The sequence below is a fragment of the Hyla sarda genome, chromosome 2, assembly GCF_029499605.1.
Source record: "Hyla sarda isolate aHylSar1 chromosome 2, aHylSar1.hap1, whole genome shotgun sequence".
Taxonomy (NCBI): domain Eukaryota; kingdom Metazoa; phylum Chordata; class Amphibia; order Anura; family Hylidae; genus Hyla; species Hyla sarda.
Window position 1 is genome coordinate 207,346,172 of NC_079190.1, and position 23,530 is coordinate 207,369,701.

Consider the following 23,530-nt stretch of genomic DNA (forward strand, 5'->3'; position numbering starts at 1 on the left):
TTTTGTTATGATAAAGCAGTGATCTTAACCAGCCTTCTTTTGGATATCTACTCCACTGAGTATCTCAACACGGCTACAAACAGTTATCACGTCTGTGCAGCTCTGTGTGGATGATTTCGTGTGATTTCCCCTACATTTGTAGGAAGACGCTAATCCTTACTGACATGCCAGCTGGCCCTTATTCCAAATAAATGCTCGGGGAAGCTAATTCTTGCTGGATTATACCGAGCTGAACAGTTTATTGGAAATTGAATTAGCAGATAACAAAAATGTTAAGCTGTTTTTTATACACTGCAAAGAATATGCTTTATAGCTCCGCTTACGGGTACGGCCACATGCTGCGGAAATGCTGCAGATTTTCCACAGTATTTCTACAGCGATTCCGCTACAGCAAACCCACACCATATTATACAGATTTTGGTGAGAGTTTTAAAGCTACTGATTTGGGGATACATTTGCTAATATTTTAAAGTTCAAAGTCAATGTATAAATAAATAAATGAAGTCAATGTATTTCAGTTGTGCAGAATTTTGCAACACCCTCTAACTACAGTTCTTTCACACCCTCTAACTACATCCAGGCTTGGCTCCTTACCCCCTTTTTGTGAACAGATACATTTTAAGATTTTTTGAACATAAAGATTTAAAGCTATAAAGCATCTTTTTGTTTGGTTATTCAAATAATTCGGGTTTCTTTTTCCTGTGACTTATCAAGCTAATTTTTGTGTAACTTTTATCTTAGTACATATCGTTTTTTCGTATTGGGGGAGAAAATGTAAAAAAAACCAAGTTATGCAGAAAGACGTTCTGCATATCTACCATTATCTTGGGGCACAGTGAGTGGCCTTATTAGAGGCCATTTTTTCTTCTTCACTATGACCTAATCTATTATCAGCTGTCCTTAGATTAACACTGATTAATTACTCATGTATTGATATGATTTTTGTCTACTATATCCTGTTATTGACATATTGATGCTGAGTGTTAATTGATAAATTTTCCTTTTTGATTGATCACTGGATGTGTGTCCCCTGAGGATCCTACAAAGACAATATGGGTAAAACATGTTGGAACGAGGGTACTTATTCTTTTGGGATTTTTTTTTCATTTTTAGGTCCATAACTTTGTTGTATTTCTGGGGTTATATTTGTTGGATTAATAATATGTCTAGTTGTATACTGCTGATTATAGATCATAAATACATCATAATGTTTTCATGGGGTAATTATTTTAATAGACTTCTCATAAAAGCTGTGTGTACATGAGGAGCAACAATCTTTCTGCCCATTGTGACCCCTATAAGGTCATACCACTAAAATACATTTTCATAGTTGCTAATTTCCCCTGTAACATAAGCTGACGTATAGGCCCCAGTTACAGGGGGACTTATCTCTGCAGAACTGATCTATGCCTTTTAAGACCCAGCAGTTCTGCAGATTCCTGGTGTTGGTGATCACATGATCACCTGGCTGAGAGAGAGGAAACCGTATTTCTTCTGCTTATTGAGCACTGTGTATATACCATTGAGAAGGTATGGCCAGTAATACACTGTCCCTGACTTCTCTAAGGAGAGCACCGCTATCACTAACCGTCAGCTCTGAGCTCCAGCAGGCAGAGTCTTTGTGCCCCTGCATCACTCTGCACTCCCGGACACGTAATGTCTACGAGCATTCAGCAAGTTGTTAAAGTCAATAAAAAAAATCCACAATATATCGGCAGTGGATACTTTGCTGCTGCTGTAAATGTTGTGGGTTTGTTAGATGGAAATTCTGTGTGGAAAATCTGCAGCGAAGCAGCACTTTTTTCACTGTTATGGCAATCTTCAAATTTTTTACAAATTCATTTAAAACTCAAGAAATTATAACATTATCTAGAAAAAAAAAATTATTCTCAAAAGTAAACACTTGGCAAGTTAAAAATGACAACCAAGAATTTTCAGTTTGGGGAAAAACCCTGAGCAGAGCCTTAGATCCCATTTTCAAAAAATCAATTGCAGATTTAATCGCAAATGATGGCAAACCTTTCGATTTTTTACATATATTTTTTTTCTATGCTGCTTTTTTTGCTCGGCTGTACCCCGAGAAGTGATGTGTTACCGTACTACTTTCAGAAAAAAATATATGTTGTTGTGTAAACATGCCCATAGATGCTAAACACCTGCTAATATTTTCATTTAATAAGGTGGGCAGAATTAATGCATACCACTTATGCTGATGTCTACATGTACAAATATTTACAAAAACATAAACAAGACCAAAAATAAAGTCATCTACTGGCCTGGTTAGGCACAGATGTGAAGAGATGTGCATCTAATGTACTTATTTTCTCACCCCTTATTGTTTCTCTCCTTATACAGTTCTTATGCAGACCTAAATAGGGGAGCGGTTTTTAGAGTGTTAAACTGTAGGATCAGACTGCACAGAATTTGAAGTCTGTTACCATGGAGACAAGAACTGTAGAAACATTTTAAATTACCATTTTTGCAAAATTGCTTTTTTTTATTTTAGATATACTGGAATGATAAAATTGATTGGGAAAGTGGACATGGTCTTTAAAGGGGTACTCTGGCGCTTAGACATCTTATCCCCTATCCAAAGCATAGGGGATAAGATGCCTGATTGCGGGGGTCCCGCTGCTGGGGACCTTGTGATCTTGCATGCAGCACCCCAGTTAAAATCAGTCCCCGGAGCATGTTCGCTCCGGGTCTGATTACCGGCAACCACAGGGCTGGCGGCGCGTGACGTCACGCTCCGCCCCTCAATGCAAGCCTACGGGAGGGGGAATGATAGCTGTCACGCCCCCTCCCATAGGCTTGCATTGAGGGGCGGAGCGTGATGTCACACGGGGCGGAGGCGTGACGTCAAACGCCACCGGCCCTGTGGTCACCGGCAATCAGACCCGGAGCGAACATGCTCCGGGGACTGATTTTAACTGGGGTGCTGCGTGCAAGATCACTGGGGTCCCCAGCGGCGGGACCCCCGCGATCAGGCATCTTATCCCCTATCCTTTGGATAGGGGATAAGATGTCTAAGCGCCAGAGTACCCCTTTAACTTACTGAACAAAGAGACCTTTAATTCAGTGTTTTGGTTGTATTTTAATTTTATTACTTTATACCCCCACAGGTACCTCCTATTGGAGCATTTTCCAAAACCATTTGCAGAAAAATGCCATCTGTTTAGCAGTTTTTTCTTTAAGTGTTTAACAAGAAAGGATAATGTTACAAGTGACAATAACTCAGAAATGCCGTAAGTCTGGATTTTTTTCATTACTTTAATATTAACTGAATGAGTCCACATGTAGATTACTAGGAACAAATACAACCTCCAAATCCACCTATATAGAGAAAATTGGCAGAGCATGCATTTGATCTCAGTGGGGAGAAAGGAGCAAGCTGCTTTTATGAAAACAAAATAAAATTTAGCAAGCCCATCCCTTTTCCCCCTACCATTTGCCTCCATACAAATTAGATGGTTGGTCCCACCAAAATTGGTGCATTCAGCCAACAATCATCTAATGTTTATGGCCTAGGGATTTTCTGCCATACAACGCTATTGAAAAGTCTATGGTTCTTTGGCAGTATTTCCCTAGCAAGTGCTATTCCTTTTGTTAGACTAGTCAGATTATGTTTTTTTTTTTATGAACTATTTTCAAGCCAGAATCTTTGTCCCTTGATATGAGCATATTGTAAAGTGTAAAATTGTTCTTTTTTTCTAAAGTGCATCACAGAGAAGACACCATAGGGTCAAAACCTGGACCCGACATGTTGATATCTTTACAAAGGACTTTGTCTTTGTACCTGTTAATGAAAAGTAAGTATTTTATTTGTTCCTTTCATTGATACAGTGAAGCAAAAGTAAAAATGTTTAAACTAAATTAATACTTTTGCGGCTTTCATAAAACCAGCTTGGTTGGACTAAAATAATCTAGGTTGCAATTTGTTATAGTAGATTTGTTTTTATATTTTGACATGATCAGGGTCCAATCACCAGTATGAGTATTTTGTGTACATCTGGTGTCACCTTTCAGTGTCCTACTTACTGATGTCACCTTTCAGTGTCCTATCTGTGCTGAAAAGAAAGGAGCTGCTGGGGAATAATCTGTACAGAACAAAAATCTTAGATTACTTTCAGGCCCAGTGACAAGGTTTCAGGATTATTATATACTATAGATGGAAAAAAGTATTACCGTATATACTCGAGTATAAGCATAGTTTTTCAGCACGATTTTTCATGCTGAAAACGCCCCCCTTGGCTCATACTCGAGTGAACTCTCCGCCTGTCAATCCCTTCTCAGTGGTCTTCAACCTGCGGACCTACAGATGTTGCAAAACTACAACTCCCAGCATGCCCGGACAGCCATCGGCTGTCCGGGCATGCTGGGTGTTGTAGTTTTGAAACCTCTGGAGGTCCGCAGGTTGAAGACCACTGCGGCCTTCAACCTGCGGACCTCCAGAGGTTTCAAAACTACGATTGTAGTTTTGCAACATCTGGAGGTCCGCAGGTTGAAGACCACTGATGAAGGGATTGACAGGCGGTGATGATGAAGGGGGGTGATGATGACGGGGGTCTGGATGAGGACAGGGGGCGATGATGTTTTTCTCTAGGCTTATAGTCGAGTCAATAACTTTTCCTGGGTTTTTGGGGTGAAATTCGGGGCCTCGGCTTATATTCGGATCGGCTTATACTCGAGTATATACGGTACCAAAAATTCTGTCCAAATATGGTTAACATAAAAATCTAATTTAAACAATAGATAGTTTTCTGATGACACTTTCCCTTTAAACATGTGTTTGGTCGCCTATTGTTGTTTCTTTATTAGTAATATTTGTACAATTTTTTTGTTCTTCAGTTCCCACTGGTATCTCATAGTGATATGTTTTCCCTGGATGGAAAAAGCAGTTTATGAAGATAGAAAAGAACCCATTGCCATTCAGGATGTTAAAAAAGGGAATAGTTCAAACAGTGGATCAGTTATTGTATTTAATGACCATTTATCAAAGAAAGAGGAAACTATAGGAGAAGGAAGCAATAGCGAATCAGAAGGTGTTTTTTTTTTTTTCTTTTCATGCTCTTATTATATTTGTCTTTTACCTGTCTTTTGTCTTATTTTTACTTTAACCCCTTAATGACCAGATACATTGTTTTGTTTTTGCTATGGCATTTCAGCATCCATAACATAGTAATTATAGTGATTTTTGTTTGGTTACATTTTTATACTGTACTGACTGTACTGTCAGTGTTTCACACTGGGGTACTCCACTGGAAAACATTTTTTTTTAAATCAAAAAGTTAAACAGATCTGTAAATTACTTCTATAAAAAAAATCTTAATCCTTCCAGTACTTATCAGTTGCAGTATGATCCACAGGAAGTTCTTTTATTTTTGAATTTCCTTTCTGTCTGACCACAGTGCTCTCTGCTGACACCTCTGTCCATAGGAACTGCCCAGAGTAGGAGAACATCCCCATAGCAAACCTCTCCTGCTCTGGACAGTTCCTAAAGTACTGGAAGGATTAAGAATTTTAAAAAGAAGTAATTTACAAATCTGTTTAACTTTCTGGCACCAGTTGACTTAAAAAAGAATGTTTTCCAGTGGAGTACCCCTTTAATTCTGCTGGTTAGGCACTTGTAGGTTTTTACTTTTTTGTAATTTTTTTATTTGATTTTATTGAATATTTTAATCCTGTTATGGTGTTACTGTGTTAAAATGTATATGTTAATACGTTATACTCTATATGTCACTATGATACAGGCTTTTATTAGGGAAACAGCATACATAACCTATAGGCTTGTGTACATACACTCCTCGGGTCCTTTCTAGGTCCCCAGGGATGACTGCACAGGGTCCCCAGTCCCTTGATTAAAGGCTGAATTGCGATGATTGGAGGATAGTACATGACGTCTGTTTAGTTCTTATTCTGCAGTGCCATAAAGCATGATGCTGTAGATTAACACCAACTAATGGCTGCTGAAAAAACCCATTGGCGACTATAAAGAAGATAATTTACTAGAAAATTCTAGTTTTTTAGTGGTTATGCGGAAGAGCTACAGTTTTTTTTATGAATGTATCAAAATGTTCAATATATATATATATATATATATATATATACCATATTTATCGGGGTATACCACGCACCGGCCTATAACACGCACCCTCATTTTACCAAGGATATTTGGGTAAAAAAAAGTTTTTTTTGTGTGTGCGCGTGTATACCCCGATACACCCCCAGGAAAGGCAGGGGGAGAGAGGCCGTCGCTGCCCGCTTCTCTCCCCCTGCCTTTCCTGGGGTCTAGAGCGCTGCTGTCGGCCCTTCTCACCCCCTGGCTATCGACAGCCAGGGGGAGAGAAGGGGCAGCGGCACCCGTTGCATCCGTGCGTCCCCGGCGTCATTGCTATGCACGGCGCGGCGCACTGACGTCATGCGCCGCGCCGTTCAGCGCATAGCAACGACGCCGGGGACGCACGCCAGAGGCCTGCAGCAGCGCGGACCCGACTCAGGTAATTATGCCACCGGGGATGGGGGGAGGCAACAGGGCAGCGGCACCGATAGTCAGGGGGACAGAACGGGCAGCGGCGCCGATAGCCAGGGGGTGAGAAGGGCCGACAGCAGCGCTCTAGACCCCAGGAAAGGCAGGGGGAGAGAAGCGGGCAGCGACGGCCTCTCTCCCCCTGCCTTTCCTGGGGGTGTATCGGCGTATAACACGCACACAGACTTTAGGCTAAAAATTTTAGCCTAAAAAGTGCGTGTTATACGCCGATAAATACGGTATATATATATATATATATATATATATATTTTTTTTTATATATATATATATATTTTTTATTATAAATTTTTTTTCATTATAAAGGGAATCCCACTTTAGGGGAAGCAGTGTGAGACTACTTCGATAAATATTTTTTGTAGACATGTGTATGCTTCCACAGCTATAAATACAATTACAGCCCTGCAGGTGCCATCTTTGTAATATTGTATTAAAATAGTTTAATCTTTTAAAAGGGTATTCCAGGAAAAAAAAATATATCAACTGGCTCCAGAAAGTTAAACAGATTTATAAATTACTTCTATTAAAACATCTTAATTCTTCAAGTAATTATCAGCTACTGAAGTTGAGTTGTTCTTTTGTTTCTGACAACAGTGCTCTCTGCTGACATTTTGCTATTGGGATTTGCCCTTACTCTGGACAGTTCCTGAGACAAGTAGAGGTGTCAGCAGAAAGCACTGTTGTCAGACAGAAAAGAACAACTCAACTGCAGCAGCTGATTACTACTGGAAGGATTAAGATTTTTTAATAAAATTAATTTACAAATCTGTTTAACTTTCTGGAGCCAGTTAATATAAAAAAAGTTTTTTCCTTGAATACCCCTTTAAATATCTGTAGTCTCCAGATTGCATTTAAAAAGAATCTTCTTTAAATGGGCACTGTCAGGTACAAAAACTTTTTATATGTTGTACATCTTAGGGAAACATTGACCTTTCTAATATACTTCATAAGAAATTTTTATTTCCTTTTTATAGAAATCATGGCTTATAAAATCATGGCTTTGTCCAAGCTGAAGTGAGGCTAGCACTCTTCTGTGTTCAATAGTACTCCTCTGTGCTATCTACTGTCCTAGTAGACAATAGCACAGAGGAGTGAAAGATTCCCGGCAGCTCAGTCAGGTTGATTGGGACCATTGTGGTAAAATCGCGATGTCCCAATCAGCTAGGATGCATCAGGAGGGTGCCTTACCTGCCTTCTGCGTGTCCGATCGGCGATTGATTGCTCAAAGCCTGAAATCCAGGCTTGAGCAGTCAACCGCCAATAACACTGATCAATGCATTGCAATGCAATGGCAGTGATCAGTGTATTGAATCAATGTACTGCATGTTATATTCCCCTATGGGGGCGATAACATTGGAAAATAAAAGTTAATAAAGATGATTTAACCCCTTCCCTAATAAGTTTTAATCACCCCCCTTTTCCCATAAAAAAAAACTGTGTGAATAAAAATAAACATGTGGTATCGCCACGTGCGCAACTGTCCGAACTATAAAAATATATTGTTAATTAAACCGCACGGTCACTTTTTATACCATAAAAAAATTTATAAAAGCGATCAAAAAATCCAATCAAAACAAACATGGTAACGATAAAAACTTCAGATCACGGCGCAAAAAATAAGCCCTCATACCGCCCCATACGCGGAAAAATAAAGAAGTTATAGGGGTCAGAACATGACAATTTTAAACGTATACATTTTCCTGCATGTAGTTATGATTTTTTTCAGAAGTAATACAAAATCAAACCTATATAAGTAGGTTATCATTTTAATCGTATTGACCTACAGAATAAAGATAAGGTATTATTTTTACCAAAAAATTTACTGTGTAGAAATGGAAGCCCCCAAAAATTACAAAATGGCGTTTTTCTTCCATTCTGTCACACAATGATTTTTTTTTATTTTTGTTTCGCCTTGGTTTTTTGGATAAAATGACTGATGTCATTACAAAGTAGAATTGGTGGCGCAAAAATTAAGCTATCATATGGATTTTTAGGTCCAAAATTTAAAGGGTTATGATTTTTAAAAGGTAAGGAGGAAAAAAATGAAAGTGGAAAAATGCCATGTCCTTAAGGGGTTAAAGATATACCTGGGAAAACAGACTGTATCCACCTTTTCCAGCCCACCGGAGCACCTTAAAGCTAAACTAATTTATGCAAGCTAAAGTCAGCAACCGCCGAGCCGCGAGGTTCGTGACGAATTGAATTACTGTAACTTTGCTAATCTCTAGTTGTCATGTAACACAAATTTGCCTTGCAGTGCTTGTAAAAAATACTTATTGCCTCTATTTTTATTTTTTAGGTTCTTCAAGCTCAGGAATAAACTGCAATCCCAAACATTCTGTAAGTTGTTTTTATTACAAGCTTACCAAATTCAACATACATTGGGTTCTCGCTATTGAAATGTTGATCAAAGCAAAAATGTCTAGAAATGTTTACAGGGGCACCTTGGTCTAAGCTTAACAGGGTTTTCCTATGAGTACATATTTTTTAACCCCTTAAGGACCCGGGGTTTTTCCGTTTTTGCATTTTCATTTTTCCTCCTTGCCTTTAAAAAATCATAACTCTTTCAATTTTGCACCTAAAAATCCATATGATGGCTTCTTTTTTGCGCCACCAATTCTACCTTGTAATGACATCAGTCATTTTACCCACAAATCTACGGAGAAACGGAAAAAAAAAATCATTGTGAGACAAAATTGAGAAAAAAACGGAGTTTTGTAACTTTTGGGGGCTTCCGTTTCTACGTAGTACATTTTTTGGTAAAAATGACACCTTATCTTTATTCTGTAGGTTCATACGATTATAATGATACCCTACACATATAGGTTTGATTTTGTCGTACATCTGGAAAAAATCATAACTACATGCAAGAAAATTAATACGTTTAAAATTGTCATCTTCTGACCCCTATAACTTTACATTTTTCCGCATATGGGGCGGTATGAGGGCTCATTTTTTGCGCTGTGATCTGAAGTTTTTAGTGGTACAATTTTTTCATTGATAGGACTTATTGATTGCTTTTTATTCATTTTTTCATGATATAAAAAGTGACCAAAAATGCACTATTTTGGACTTTGGAATTTTTTTGCGCGTACGCCATTGACCGGGTGGTTTAATTAACGATATATTTTTATAATTGGGACATTTCCGCACGCGGCGATTCCATATATGTTTATTTTTATTTACACTGTGGTTTTTTTTTTATGGGAAAAGGGGGGGTGATTCAAACTTTTATTAAATTATCTTTATTCACTTTTTTTTCCCATTTTTTCTGCAATGTTATAGCTCCCATAGGGACCTATAACACTGCACACACTGATCTTTTACATTGATCAATTGTTTCTCATCAGAAACCACTGATCAATGATTCTGCCGCTTGACTGCTCATGCCTGGATCTCAGGCACTGAGCAGTCATTCGGCGATCGGACAGCGAGGAGGCAGGTAAAGATCCTCCAGCTGTCATGTAAGCTGTTCGGGATGCCGCGATTTCGCCGCGGCGATACCGAACAACTCCCTGAGCTAACCGGCATGCTTTCACTTTCACTTTAGGGTTAGTAGCGCGCGGCACCACGATCAATGCTGTGCGCTATTAGCAACAGGTCCCCGCCGTGGCCCCCGCGTTATAGATCGGGAGCGGACTCATGTCGTACATGTACGTCATGGTTCCTTAAGAGGTTAAAGAAGTCAGGGTTGTTTAAAAATTAAGCATACTTATCTGCCCAATCCCTGTCACTCCCGTTCTGATGGTGCTAGCAGGGCTAGCATTTCCTGCAGTGTTGGCATGTCGGTTACTTGCTGAGAAGCGTCCGTACTGTCAGCCAGTGATTTTACTTTCATGATTGGCACGCCAGAGGAAGCAGTCAACAGTGGGGATCAGAACAGTGGTGGCCGACGAATAGGCAGATGATATTCCTTTATTTTTTAAACACCTTGACTTCTTTCAAGATTTTTCTCCTTCTGGGAAAACCTCTTTAAAGGGATACTCCACTGGCCAGCGTTGGGAAGTAAATGCTCCAGACACTGTTTTCATGCTGTGGTGTCGGCCATGCCCCTCATGACGTCATGGTCACGCTTCCTCAATGCAAGTCAAGGGAGGGGGCATGCAGTGGGTTTGTACATCAACTCTAAAGCTTAAAGGGGCCAGTTAGGCAGAGCAGTATAAGCCATTGTCACCTGCTATCAGTGCCTAATTATACTGTACAGGGCTCTACTACACAGCGATTCTGTACTGCTGCAGTTGGTTGTACAACAACTTTAAAGCTAGGGGCCAGTTAGGGGGAGCACAAAAAAACCATAGTCACCTGATTCAGTGACTTAATACAGGTTTTTCCTGAAAAACTAATTGACTTGCATTGAGGGAGCGTGACCATGATGTCACGAGGGGCATGGCCGACCCCCCCCCCCAGCGTGAAAACAGTATTTGGAGCATTTACTTTACTGGTCAGTGGAGTACCCCTATAAAGAGGTTTTCCCAGAAGGAGAAAAATCTTTAACCCCTTAAGGACTCAGCCCATTTTGGCCTTAAGGACTCAGACAATTTAATTTTTACGTTTTCATTTTTTCCTCCTCGCCTTCTAAAAATCATAACTCTTTTATATTTTCATCCACAGACTAGTATGAGGGCTTACTTTTTGCGCGACCAGTTGTCCTTTGTAATGACATAACTCATTATATCATAAAATGTATGGCGCAACCAAAAAACACTATTTTTGTGGGGAAATTAAAACGAAAAACGCAATTTTGCTAATTTTGGAAGGTTTCGTTTTCACGCCGTACAATTTATGGTAAAAATGACGTGTGTTCTTTATTCTGAGGGTCAATATGATTAAAATTATACCCATTATTACATACTTTTATATTATTGTTGCGCTTAAAAAAAATCACAAACTTTTTAACCAAATTAGTACGTTTATAATCCCTTTATTTTGATGAATTATAACTTTTTTATTTTTCCGTATAAGTGGCGGTATGGGGGCTCATTTTTTGCGCCATGATCTGTACTTTTTTTGCTACCACATTTGCATATAAAAAAAACTTTTAATACATTTTTTATAATTTTTTTTTTTAATAAAATGTATTAAAAAAGTAGGAATTATGGACTTTTTTTTTTCCGTTCACGCCGTTAACCATACGGGATCATTAACATTTTATTTTAATAGTTCGGACATTTACACACGCGGCGATACCAAATATGTCTATAAAAAAAAATTTTACGCTTTTTGGGGGTAAAATAGGAAAAAACGGACGTTTTACTTTTTTATTGGGGGAGGGGATTTTTCACTTTTTTTTTACTTTTACTTTTACATTTTTTTACATTTTTTTTTACACTTGAATAGTCCCCATAGGGGACTATTCATAGCAATACCATGATTGCTAATACTGATCTGTTCTATGTATAGGACATAGAACAGATCAGTGTTTTCGGTCATCTTCTGCTCTGGTCTGCTCGATCACAGACCAGAGCAGGAGACGCCTGGAGCCGGATGGAGGAAGGAGAGGGGACCTCCGTGCGGCGTTATGAATGATCGGATCCCCGCAGCAGCGCTGCGGGCGATCCGATCATTCATTCAAATCGCGCACTGCCGCAGATGCCGGGATCTGTATTGATCCCGGTACCTGAGGGGTTAATGGCGGACGCCCGCGAGATCGTGGGCGTCGGCCATTGCCGGCGGGTCCCTGGCTGCGATCAGCAGCCGGGATAAGCCGCGCATGACACGGGCATCGCTCCGATGCCTGCGGTTATGCTTAGGACGTAAATGTACGTCCTGGTGCGTTAAGTACCACCGCACCAGGACGTACATTTACGTCCTGCGTCCTTAAGGGGTTAAAGAAGTAAAGGTGTTTAAAAAATAAAGGAATATCATCTGCCTAATCGTCAGCCACCACTGTTCTGATCTTTTTCTGTAGCCTTATACAGTTTTAAGCTGAGAGCGTATTGGCCAGCTCTCATAAGTGTAAACTGTAGGTACATCTACGTGGTGTCGTTTTTACTTCCTGAAAAATTTATTTGGGCCTATTTACTGTGAAAGGCCAGACAAAGCTACACACTTGTTTCTGTAGTCTAATACAGTTTTAAGCGTAGTGGAGCCATTGTCATCTTCTCATAAGTGTAACATATATGGACTCTGCTGGTGTATAAGTATGTCAGGCAGAGAAGTGCCAGAACGTGCACAGAGGAGTGGCAGAGGCCTAAATTCATCAGGCGCAGGCAGTGGTCGAAGCAGAGTAGGGTTGTGTGGCAGCAGGAGTTGCAGCGAGAGGTCTGAGCTCCCGGTGTCAGCTAGCATTAGTGTCTGGACCAGCAACCCAGCAGCCGTGATTGATTGGTTCACTCGGCATCCACTTCATCCCAAGTGACATCTGACACCCCAGTCAACAGTCGGTGGGTTCCTCAGACTCTACCCTCAGTTGGCATGGCCCTCATGCTGCTGCTGCCACCTCCAGGCTCTGTCATTGTGCCACCATATGGTCTCCTCATGCTGATGCTGCCACCTTCAGGCTCTCTGATTGTGCTGCTATATGGTCTCCTCATGTTGATGCTGCCATCTCCAGGCTCTGTCATTGTGCCACCATATGGTCTCCTCATGCTGATGCTACCACCTCCAGGCTCTCTCATTGTGCTGCCATGGATACTGAAACACATAATTAAGGTGCTGGTCCCCAGTTAAAGAAATTCCTCCTCATCAGACCACAAATAAGTATTGAGGATATGCATTAGCTAACACTTAACTTTTCTTAGGATAAAATGTATGGACCCAATTTTTTTTTTTAAATCTAACAAAAGGAAAGGTGTCCAAAAAATACCATGTGCCACCTACGCCACCAAGTATTGATGCGATACAAAGACCTTGAAAAGGTGGATGGTATGGTCCATTGTAACAAGTTGGGGTAAAAACTTCTCTCGCACTATTAATTCCCTTCTTGGCAAGTGTTACTCGCCCTAAAAAGAGCGGCCCCACACAGGAACCTCTCCCTATTTCCACCTGCAAACACTGCCATTTCACAGGGTTTTTAGCAGGAAATAGGGAGAGGTTCCTGTGTGGGGCTGCCCTTTTTGGGGCAAGTAACACTTGCCAAAAAGGGAATTATTAGGGTGAGAGTAGGGCGAGAGTAGGGCCTTCCAGGGGAAGTTTTTACCCCCACCTGCTACAATGGACAATACTTTGTTCCCTTCCACCCTTTGGAGGCAAGTGTTACTCGTCCTAAAAAGGGTGGCCCCACACAGGAACATCTCCCTATTTCCACCAAAAATCACTTCCATTTCCCAGGGTTTTTAGTTGGAAATAGGGAGAGGTTCCTGTGTGGGGCCACCCTTTTTAGGGCAATTAACACTTGCTAAGAAGGGAATTAATACTGCGAGAATAGGGCCTCACAGGGGAAATTTTTACCCCCACCAGTTACAATGGACCTTTGCATAACATCAATACTTGGTGGTGTAGGTTGCACATGGTGTTTTTTGCACACCTTTCCTTTTGTTAAATAAATAAAAAAAAATTGGGTACATATATTTTATCCTAAGAATATTATTAAAAGTTAAGTTTTACGTAATGCATATCCTCAATACTTACTTGTGCACACTAACATTTTTAAAAGAGACCATTTTCTTCTGCCTACTTGCCTCAACTACTGTTCTGATCCTGCCACCAGCCTGAGCACCACACATCTGATGCCAAGTTCTCCTTCTTTCACCCACCTTCGTCACCGGGTACCGGTATTGCCACCCACCACCCCACTCTGTCACCGGGTCACTTTCTGGACTCCTAATGCTGCTGATGCCTGCTCCAGGCTGTCTCATTCTGCCACCATATGTTCTCCTCATGCTGATACCAGCTCCAGGCTGTCTCATTCTGCCACCATATGTTCTCCTCATGCTGCTGCCAATTCCAGGCTGTGTCATTCAGCCACTATATGGTCTCCTCATGCGTCTTCCACTTCCAAACTGTAATTCAGCCACTATATGGTCTCCTTATCCTGCCTCCACCTCCAGGCTGTGTCATTCTGCCAGATTATGGTCTCCTCATGCTGCTTCTTCCTCCAGGCTGTGTCACTGTGCTGCCATGGGGTCTCCTCATGCTGCTTTCACATTAAATAAAACTTTATAGGTTCATCTATTTGAAATCCTCAATTTAAATGTAAAAAAATACCTTTAATCTTTTCAATTGTGAGGCCCTATGGTCTCATCAGGCTGTTGCCACCTCCAGACTGTGTCATTCAGCCACTATATGGTCTCCTCATGCTGCCGCCAGTAGACATGAGCAAAATTACCGTAATTCGATTCGTCACAAACCTCGCGGCTCGGAGTTCACTGACTTTAGCCTGCATAAATTAGCTCAGCTTTCAGGTGCTCCAGTGGGCTGGAAATGGTGGATACAGTCCTAGAAGACTCTCTCCTAGGACTGTATCCACCTTTTCCAGCCCACCTGAGCACCTGAAAGCTGAGCTAATTTATGCAGGCTGAAGTCAGCAACCGCCGAGCCGTGAAGTTCGTGACAAATCGAATTGCTGTAACTTCGCTCATCTCTAGTCGCCACCTCCACGCTGTGCCATTCAGCCACTATATGGTCTCCTCATGCTTACGCCACTTCCAGGCTGTGTCATTCAGGCACCATATGATCTCTTCATGCTGCTGCCACCTCCACGCTGTGTTATTCAGCCACTATATGGTCTCCTCATGCTGCCACCACCTCCACCCTGTGTTGTTCAGCCACTATATGGTCTCCTCATGCTGCCTTACCTCCAGGCTGTGTCATTCTGCCTCCAAATGGTCTCCTCATACTGATGCCACCTCAAGGCTCTGTCATTGTGCTGCTCTGTGACAGTGATTCTAATAGCGACGCCTGTAATCTGCATGTCATACTGAATAACAGTATTATTTCACTAACACAGCACACTCCCTATGACTGTTAAGACAAGGCAAAGTGTTCTACACCCTTATTGAGGCTCTCTGTAGCCCAGAAATAGCCGTTTTTAATAGCGATTCAACACTAATAAATTCGGGTCGAACCAAATTTTTTCGGAATATTTGTCGAATCGGTCAAATCGAATTTTTCAAAGTGACAATTTTTTGTGTGTATATATACTCTAAAAACGTACTTTTCTACCCTCTCTTGATTTCTCTGCTGCTTTGTAAAGATTCCTGCATTATGATGTGACAACTGCAGTGACTGGTTTGTTGCTGCTGTCATTTGATGTTACTTGAAATCCTTTTGCAGAATTCAAAACAAAGTAGCATAGCAATAGAACTGAGATGGACAGGTAAGTGTATTAGGTAGTTTATTATTTGTAAATTTTACTTCCATACACGAGACCTTTACCCAACAAACATAGAAATAAAAAATAACAAGAACCTATGAGGCCTTTAACCCATTAACGACCACTGATGTATATTTACGTCCGTGGCCAGCTCCAGTAATGGGAAGCGCACTCAGAAGCTGAGTGTGCTTCGTATCTGCTTGGTCCCGGTTGCCATCAGCAACCAGGACCCACGGCTAATACCAGACATCGCCAATCGGGCTGATGTCCAGTATTAACCATTTAGACACCACAATCAAAGTTGATTGCGGCATCTAAACCGGGAGAAATCACTGACGGTTAGCTCAGTGAAGCTGTTCGGGACCGTCGCAGTTAAATCGCGGTGTCTCGAATAGCTGAGAGGACAGCAAGAGGTGCCTTACCGTGCTCCACGCTGTCCGATCGGCGTTTGATCACTCCAAGCCTGAGATCCAGCCTTGAGCAATCAAGCACAGATTACACTGATCAATGCTATGTTAGTCTTCCTAAATAAAAATTTGAATCAGCCCCCTTTTCCCATTTAAGTTGCACAGTGTACAGGTGGAGGTATAAATATGGTGAATCATGTGATGTCATCAATTACATTGGTAATTTGCATAAATATAAAAACAAAGTGAATACAGACAATCAAAAGTACAATAAGATGTATCCAGAACATGTACAAATCCGCGCCTGAATACAATACACAAATAGTGCAGCATAAGTGTATACAAAGTGACATAGTGGAAATAAAAATTAAACTACAACTTACAGAGACGGAGAATAGGCGGACACCCCATGACACCTAAAACCGCGCCGGCAGCAGCGTCACTAAAGGCGCATACATGTGCCGGTGCGTCCGGATGTAAACAAAGAGCCGACCGGAAGTCCCGGTGTTCGCGCACACGCAGTACAGAAAGTGCGCTGCGCGAACTCCCGATCAAGCACACTTGGACTACGGACTGTGCGCATGCATAGTGAAGGTATATTAGCACTTATGGGCAAATTCAGTAAGGGCAACAAAAGAAAAGGAAGAGCAGCAAAAGAAAAAGAAAACAATATTAAGCAAAATAATATGGGCCAAGTACTAATAAGAAGATCCAAAAATAAAAATTAAGAGAACTATAAAAGTATATAATATAATATAGTTCTCTAATTTTAAAATTTTTATTTTTGGATCTTCTTATTAGTACTTGACCCATATTATTTTGCTTAATATTGTTTTCTTTTTCTTTTGCTGCTCTTCCTTTTCTTTTGTTGCCCTTACTGAATTTGCCCATAAGTGCTAATATACCTTCACTATGCATGCGCACAGTCCGTAGTTGAAGTGCACGTGCGCGAACACCGGGACTTCCGGCCGGCTCTTTTTTTTACATCCGTCACGGTTTTATGTGTCATGGGGTGCCCGCCTATTCTCCGCCTCTGTAAGTTGTATTTTAATTTTTATTTTCACTATGTCACTTTGTATACACTTATGCTGCACTATTTGTGTATTGTATTCAGGCGCGGATTTGTACACGCTCTGGATACATCTTATTGTACTTTTGATTGTCTGTATTCACTTTGGGGAAGATTTATCAAAACCTGTGCAGATTCAAAGTTGCCCTGTTTCCCATAGCAACCAATCAGCTTACTTCTTCCATTCTTAACAAGGCCTGTGAAAAATGAAAGAAGTAAGCTGATTGGTTGCTATGGGCAACTGGGCAACTTTACCTGTGCTCAGGTTTTGATAAATCTCCCCCTTTGTTTTTATATTTATGCAAATTACTGATGTAATTGATGACATCACATGATTCACCATATTTATACCTCCACTTGTACACTGTGTAACTTGCTTGAAAAAGGCTGCATGCCTGCAGCCAAAACGTTGCTTTTGCATCTATGATGGAATACATTTTTTTCAAGATTTTGCTATCTAACCTCGGAGTGCTGCAGTGTTCTTTGTCTCTACCTGAAGTCTGGAGATCTGCAACCAAGGTCCCCCACTGATTTGAACCCACCACAGGCTCATTTCGTTTTTGGTGTGCTGCTTTTTCTTGCTTTTTTTGTACTTGTCCACGGGACTAAAACGGAGCAAAATCTACTTGTCCCTCATGACGATCCACTTGTCTGGACCAATTTTCACTTTTACACTCTAGTTTTTCCCTCCTCGCCCTATATTAGCCATAATTACCTACTATAATGATACCTTTTAATTTTTCAATAACATATTCTCCAGAAAAAGAAAAAAAATATATATATATATATTCGGTGAAGTGAAATTGAAATAGTAAAAGATCATTTTGTAAATTTGGTTTTCTTTTCTACAACATTTACCTTGTGGTTGAGCTAACATGTTGCTTTGATACTTTAGGCCGGCCTGATTACAGCAATACCAGATCCGTATAGCTTCTGTAATGTTTTACTAATTTAAATTTTTTTTTTTTTTTTTTAACTCTTTCAAATTTTTTTAATTGCCATCTTTTGACCCCTGTAGCATACCGGGCTGTATGAGGGCTAATTTTTTTTGTGCTATAATCATTTTTTTGGTATTGGTAACATTTTGGAATTGATCTGACTTTTTAAAGGGGTATTCTAGGCCAAAACTTTTTTTATATATCAACTGGCTCCGGAAAGTTAAACAGATTTGTAAATTACTTCGATTAAAAAATCTTAATCCTTCCAATAGTTATTAGCTTCTGAAGTTGAGTTGTTGTTTTCTGTCTAACTGCTCTCTGATGACTCACGTCCCGGGAGCTGTGCAGTTCCTATGGGGATATTTTCCCATCATGCACAGCTCCCGGGACGTGACATCATCAATGAGCAGTTAGACAGAAAACTTCAGAAGCTAATAACTATTGGAAGGATTAAGATTTTTTAATAGCAGTAATTTACAAATCTGTTTAACTTTCCGGAGCCAGTTGATATATAAAAAAAAGTTTTTGCCTGGAATACCACTTTAATCGCTTTTTTACTTTTTTTTTTTCTGGGATATTATAAAAATTGCAATTCTTTGGTTTGGTATTTTTTTTTTATGTTTACGTCATTTACCGTATGGGATACATAATGTTATATTTTAATCATACAATTATGCAAGCAGCGATACTAAATATGTTTATTATTATTATTATTTTTACATGTTTTTATATAGGCAAAGGGGGGGATTAGAACTTCTACCATGGAAGGGGTTAATGTTTATCTTTAAACTTTTATTAAAACTTATTTTTTTTTACTCTTTATTAGACTTTTAGGAGGAATCATTAGATCTCTGTGCTCTGCGATCCTCTGATAGAGCCTAGTACAGCCAGGCTCTATCAATGACAGAGCCACAGACACCAGGGAACCTGCTTCCTCTATATTGGATTGCTCCCCCTGCAATCACGCTGCGGGGGGCGATCCACCCCACTAGCCCACTCACATTCACATGTCCCTTTAGATCGCCACATGCTGGCTATTAGTGACAGCCCCTGGCTACTGGGCTGGGGGCTGCAGAGTATGGAGCGGGCAGGAGTCTGGAGCTTGCTCCATACGGACTGCTGAGCGCTGCCGTGCTTGTCAGGTCCAGCCCTGCTTGCCGGAAGCTTCAGGTTAAGGGCCGGAGCTGCATGTCCCGGGCATCGGGCTATAGGAATTTCACATCCCTGATACCCTAAAAAAATTTATAAAAAGTGATCAACAAGTCTGGTCAAAACTATTTTACACATATTAATTTTGGTGCATGTAGTTATCATTTTTTTAAAGTAGTAAAATAAAAATAAATTATATAAATTGGGTATCATTGTAACCGTATGGACCTATAGAATAAATGCACGGTGTCGTTTTTATCAAAAAGTGCACTACGTAGAATCGGAAGCCCCCAAAATTCACAAAATAGTGGGGTTTTTTTTTGCCCCACAAATATTTTTTTTGGGGTTCGCTGTAAATTTTGTGGTGAAATGATTGCTGTCAGTACAAAGTACATTTGGTGTCACAAAAATAAGCCCTCATAGGAGTCTGTAGGTGCAAAATTTAAAGCGTTATGTTTTTTAGAACGTGATGAGGAAAAACAAAAGTGCAAAAACTTAAAAACACGTGGTCTTTTAGGGGTTAAAGATAGGAAGCTGTTATATTGAAATATTTCAGCAATTTTTATTAAATGCCACTGGGAGGCAACATTTACATTTTCACTCTATTGCCTGACGCGTGACAATGAATGTATTCCAATGCGAGCTTGAGATTTAGGATGGTTATAATAAAGGCTTGGTGTACTTAATGTTTTTGTTTTTTTTTCCCCCAGAAACACAAAGACAATCACCATGGTAAACTCTGTAAAAGGTAATCTTTAATTCCATTCTGTTACCTGATCCCTCTTAAAGGGAACCTGTCACTAGTTGTAAGCTGTGCAACCCATGTGCAGCATGAAACCAATACAAGCTCCCTTTGCACAGTGATATATGATTTACTCAGAACAGCTGTGCCGTTTTATAGGAATTACATTTATAACTTTGCCTGGGTATGGGGCTCGGATTCATGGGGCAGTCGATGATCGATGAGACCTATGATTTGATAGGTTTCTCCTAATATGCAAATAGAAACAGATCTGTTAATCATAGCTGGTGAGACGAGGAGAAGCCATAGAGCCATGACTTATAACCCCATACCTGCTAAAGTTATGACTATGATTCTTTTGGGACCACTCAGCCATTCAGAGGGACTCAAACACACTTGTTTTATGATACCCATGGATCATTCATGGTTTTATTTATAAATGTGTTAAAAACATATTATTGAACGTTTATTTGCTTAATAAAATAGCTTTTTTGTTATCGGTCACCATTTTAAACAAAGCCTTTTATTTAACAATAATGCAAACAGACATGCTTAACATTAACAAAGACAAGAAGATTCCTGACCTATCTAATCCTCTTTCACCATATGGTGATGACAATTTCAGCTCCTTATGTTCACAAGTGTGTGCAGTAATTTATTAGTCGTCTTAAAAGCGTTCCTAAATCTTTTTTTTTTTTCTTCCATAATAAACTTCTGTCCCCTTTACCAAACAAATATGCCCTTTATGCCTTTATGCAAGGTTTTTAAGTTCTATCTTAAAAAATCAGATTTTTTTTATAGCATATAAATGCTATCTATCCATCTATATGTTTATCTAGCAGTACCCACATATTTTTAGCAACTTTAAAAATAAAAAATCTATTCTTCCAAGACCATATTTGGTTGGTAGTGGTAACCTTGTAGCAGAGCCTGCAAAATGGAGTGACTCTTTCAGTGAGTGCTTAAACCATGATGGTCATTTGTGTGAGACAGTATTTGCTTTCATATTGGTAAAATGTGCAGTAATGGGTGCTTCAGATGATCACAGGTTTCACCAACATATTTTTTGTAATATGTATTTTGCTTTTTTATTAAGCTGTCTTTCCAGCTTTTTTTTCTTATGGACTGAATAAATTTAAAGTTTTATAAAAAAAATTTCCAGGAGCTGAATGCCTTCTATTGTCAAATTTTAGCCTGCCATCTAATTATTCATTGATTTGTATCTAATATTTTATTTGAAAAGGAAAGTTACAAGTATTTAGTGAATAATAATGTCTGCAAATGTAGAAGTTATTAAATATATTTTTCCCTCCATGCAGGCCGTGTCTACTAGTCTTTGATTCTCTAAAAACTGGATCTGCACAGACTGCTGTACAAGTTTTACGAGAGTGAGTGACCATCTGATATTTTATAGTGACTCCGAATGCTAATGTGTTTACTTTACTCAAATAATTAAAGTTTAGACTATAGGAAAAATAAAAAAAGAACCTTCAACCCTTTACCCTCAGACACAAGTTTCTGTGTAGCCATGTCCTTAAAGGGATACTCCACTACTTTAAAATGTATCCCCTATCTGCATTTAGTGGTTAAGTTTTTGATCACTGGAGGTCAGACCTCTGGGACCACATGCCATCTCTGGAACGGGGCCCTGTCTCTCCCGTGTCAGCACAACACTCAGGTATCTCAGTCTATCCCATAGCTCAATGCAAGGGGAGAAACTGGGGACAGTGGGACAATAAGTACCATGCCATTAAGGTCCATAGGAAAATCCTGGGAACATATACATAAGACTGTTGGCTCATATCAAATTCTTCTTAGGCTCCTTTCACACTATACTGTTGCTCCGTTTTAAAGACCCGTTGCAATGTCCCGTTTAGAAAACCCTTAAAAACGTCCATTAAAAAATACCATTCAAGTCTATGGGATTTTTTGATTATCCGTTCTCACACGTTATAGCCTGTTATGACTAACGGACGTTATTTGTGATGTCACAAATAACATCCGTTAGTCATAACGGGTTATAATGAGTAAGAATGGATAATCAAAAAATCCCACAGACTTGAATGGGATTTTTTATCAGATGTTTTTCAGGGTTTTCTAAATAGGACATTGCAACAGGTCTTTAAAATGGAGCAACAGTATAGTGTGAAAGGAGCCTTAGTATATAATACATGCTAATCGTCCATCCAGTGTCCCGATACTGATACTTGTACTTGCAAATGTCCCCGATACCTGTCAGCGGAACTTCCGCCTGCAGGTATCATAGAGGTGTGGTAAGCCACCTGCACTCTCCGCATGGATCAACTCCCCTGTGCCCCTGCAGCCACTCCCGAGCTATGCAGCGCGCTCAGCAGCTGAGTGTGCGTCATAGCCCAGACCCGCATTAACCTTTTAGACACCGCAATCAAAGTTGATTGCGGCGTCTAAAAGTCCTGAAGTTAACTGCCGGTTAGCTCAGGAATTCTGATCGGAATCACCGCTGTGAAATCGCGGTGTCCCGATCAACTGAAAGGATGGCCGGAGGTCCCTTACCGTGCTCCGTGCCATCCATTCGTCACTTCTTTACTACACCCAGCCATGGCAAGCAGTAGTAAAGGAGCACAGATAACACTGACCAATGCTATGCAATGTATGCAGTCCACAGATTGTATGTACCGGTTATAGTCCCCTATTGACAAAAAAATTGTGAACAAAATGTGTAATAAATAATAATTATACATGTGAATTAACCCCTTCCCTGATAAAAATTTGAATCACCCCCCCCCCTTTTTAAAAAGTAAAAAAAAAGAAATACATATATATGTAAAAAAAAAGCCCTTTCTTCATACCCCCTTTATTTCCTTTAAATAAAAAATTGAAATAAAAAAACCCTGTCATGTGACATTGAAAAAAGTATTGATAATTGGTATCAGCAAGTACTTAAAAAAAAAAAAGTATCGGTACTCATACTTGGTCTCAAAAACATGGTGTCGGGACATCCCTACTACTAACAAAAAATGTAATTGCTTTAAATGTATCTTTTATTATTATTATTTTTTTTTATATATAATTAAATTACACCTGGGACCTTACCATGGTCTGGTCCATTATACTGATGTTATGCTGACTGACAGCCTCAGTGCTAAAGTAGATTATATTGCTGAACCTTCTGGGTAATGCTTTGTGAGCATGTACATGTGTAATTACTGTTATCCATTTTGCATGCTGGTTAATAATGAATAATATAGTTCACATACCGTATATACTCGAGTATAAGCCGACCCGAAAATATAAACCGAGGCCCCTAATTTCACCCCAAAATCCCAGGAAAAGTTATTGACTCGAGTATAAGCCTAGGGTGGGAAATACATCATCCCCCCTGTCATCATCCAGACCCCGTCATTAACACCCTCATCATTATCACCCCCTTCATCTTCCCCCCCTGTCAT

The 23,530-nt window shown here is 40.0% G+C and overlaps 1 protein-coding gene across 5 annotated transcripts in view; it reads left to right on the plus strand.

The window, feature by feature from the left end:
* Window positions 1-23,530, plus strand: part of SENP7 (SUMO specific peptidase 7) — a 123,936-nt gene that overhangs the window by 94,925 nt on the left and 5,481 nt on the right. For all 5 annotated transcript variants that reach the window (XM_056556183.1, XM_056556184.1, XM_056556181.1 and 2 more), the window contains 6 exons: window positions 3,123-3,245; window positions 3,717-3,809; window positions 4,849-5,042; window positions 8,844-8,884; window positions 20,071-20,108; window positions 21,422-21,490. In XM_056556183.1, the coding sequence (XP_056412158.1) occupies window positions 3,123-3,245; window positions 3,717-3,809; window positions 4,849-5,042; window positions 8,844-8,884; window positions 20,071-20,108; window positions 21,422-21,490 (558 nt within the window). The remainder of the gene's footprint in view (window positions 1-3,122; window positions 3,246-3,716; window positions 3,810-4,848; window positions 5,043-8,843; window positions 8,885-20,070; window positions 20,109-21,421; window positions 21,491-23,530) is intronic.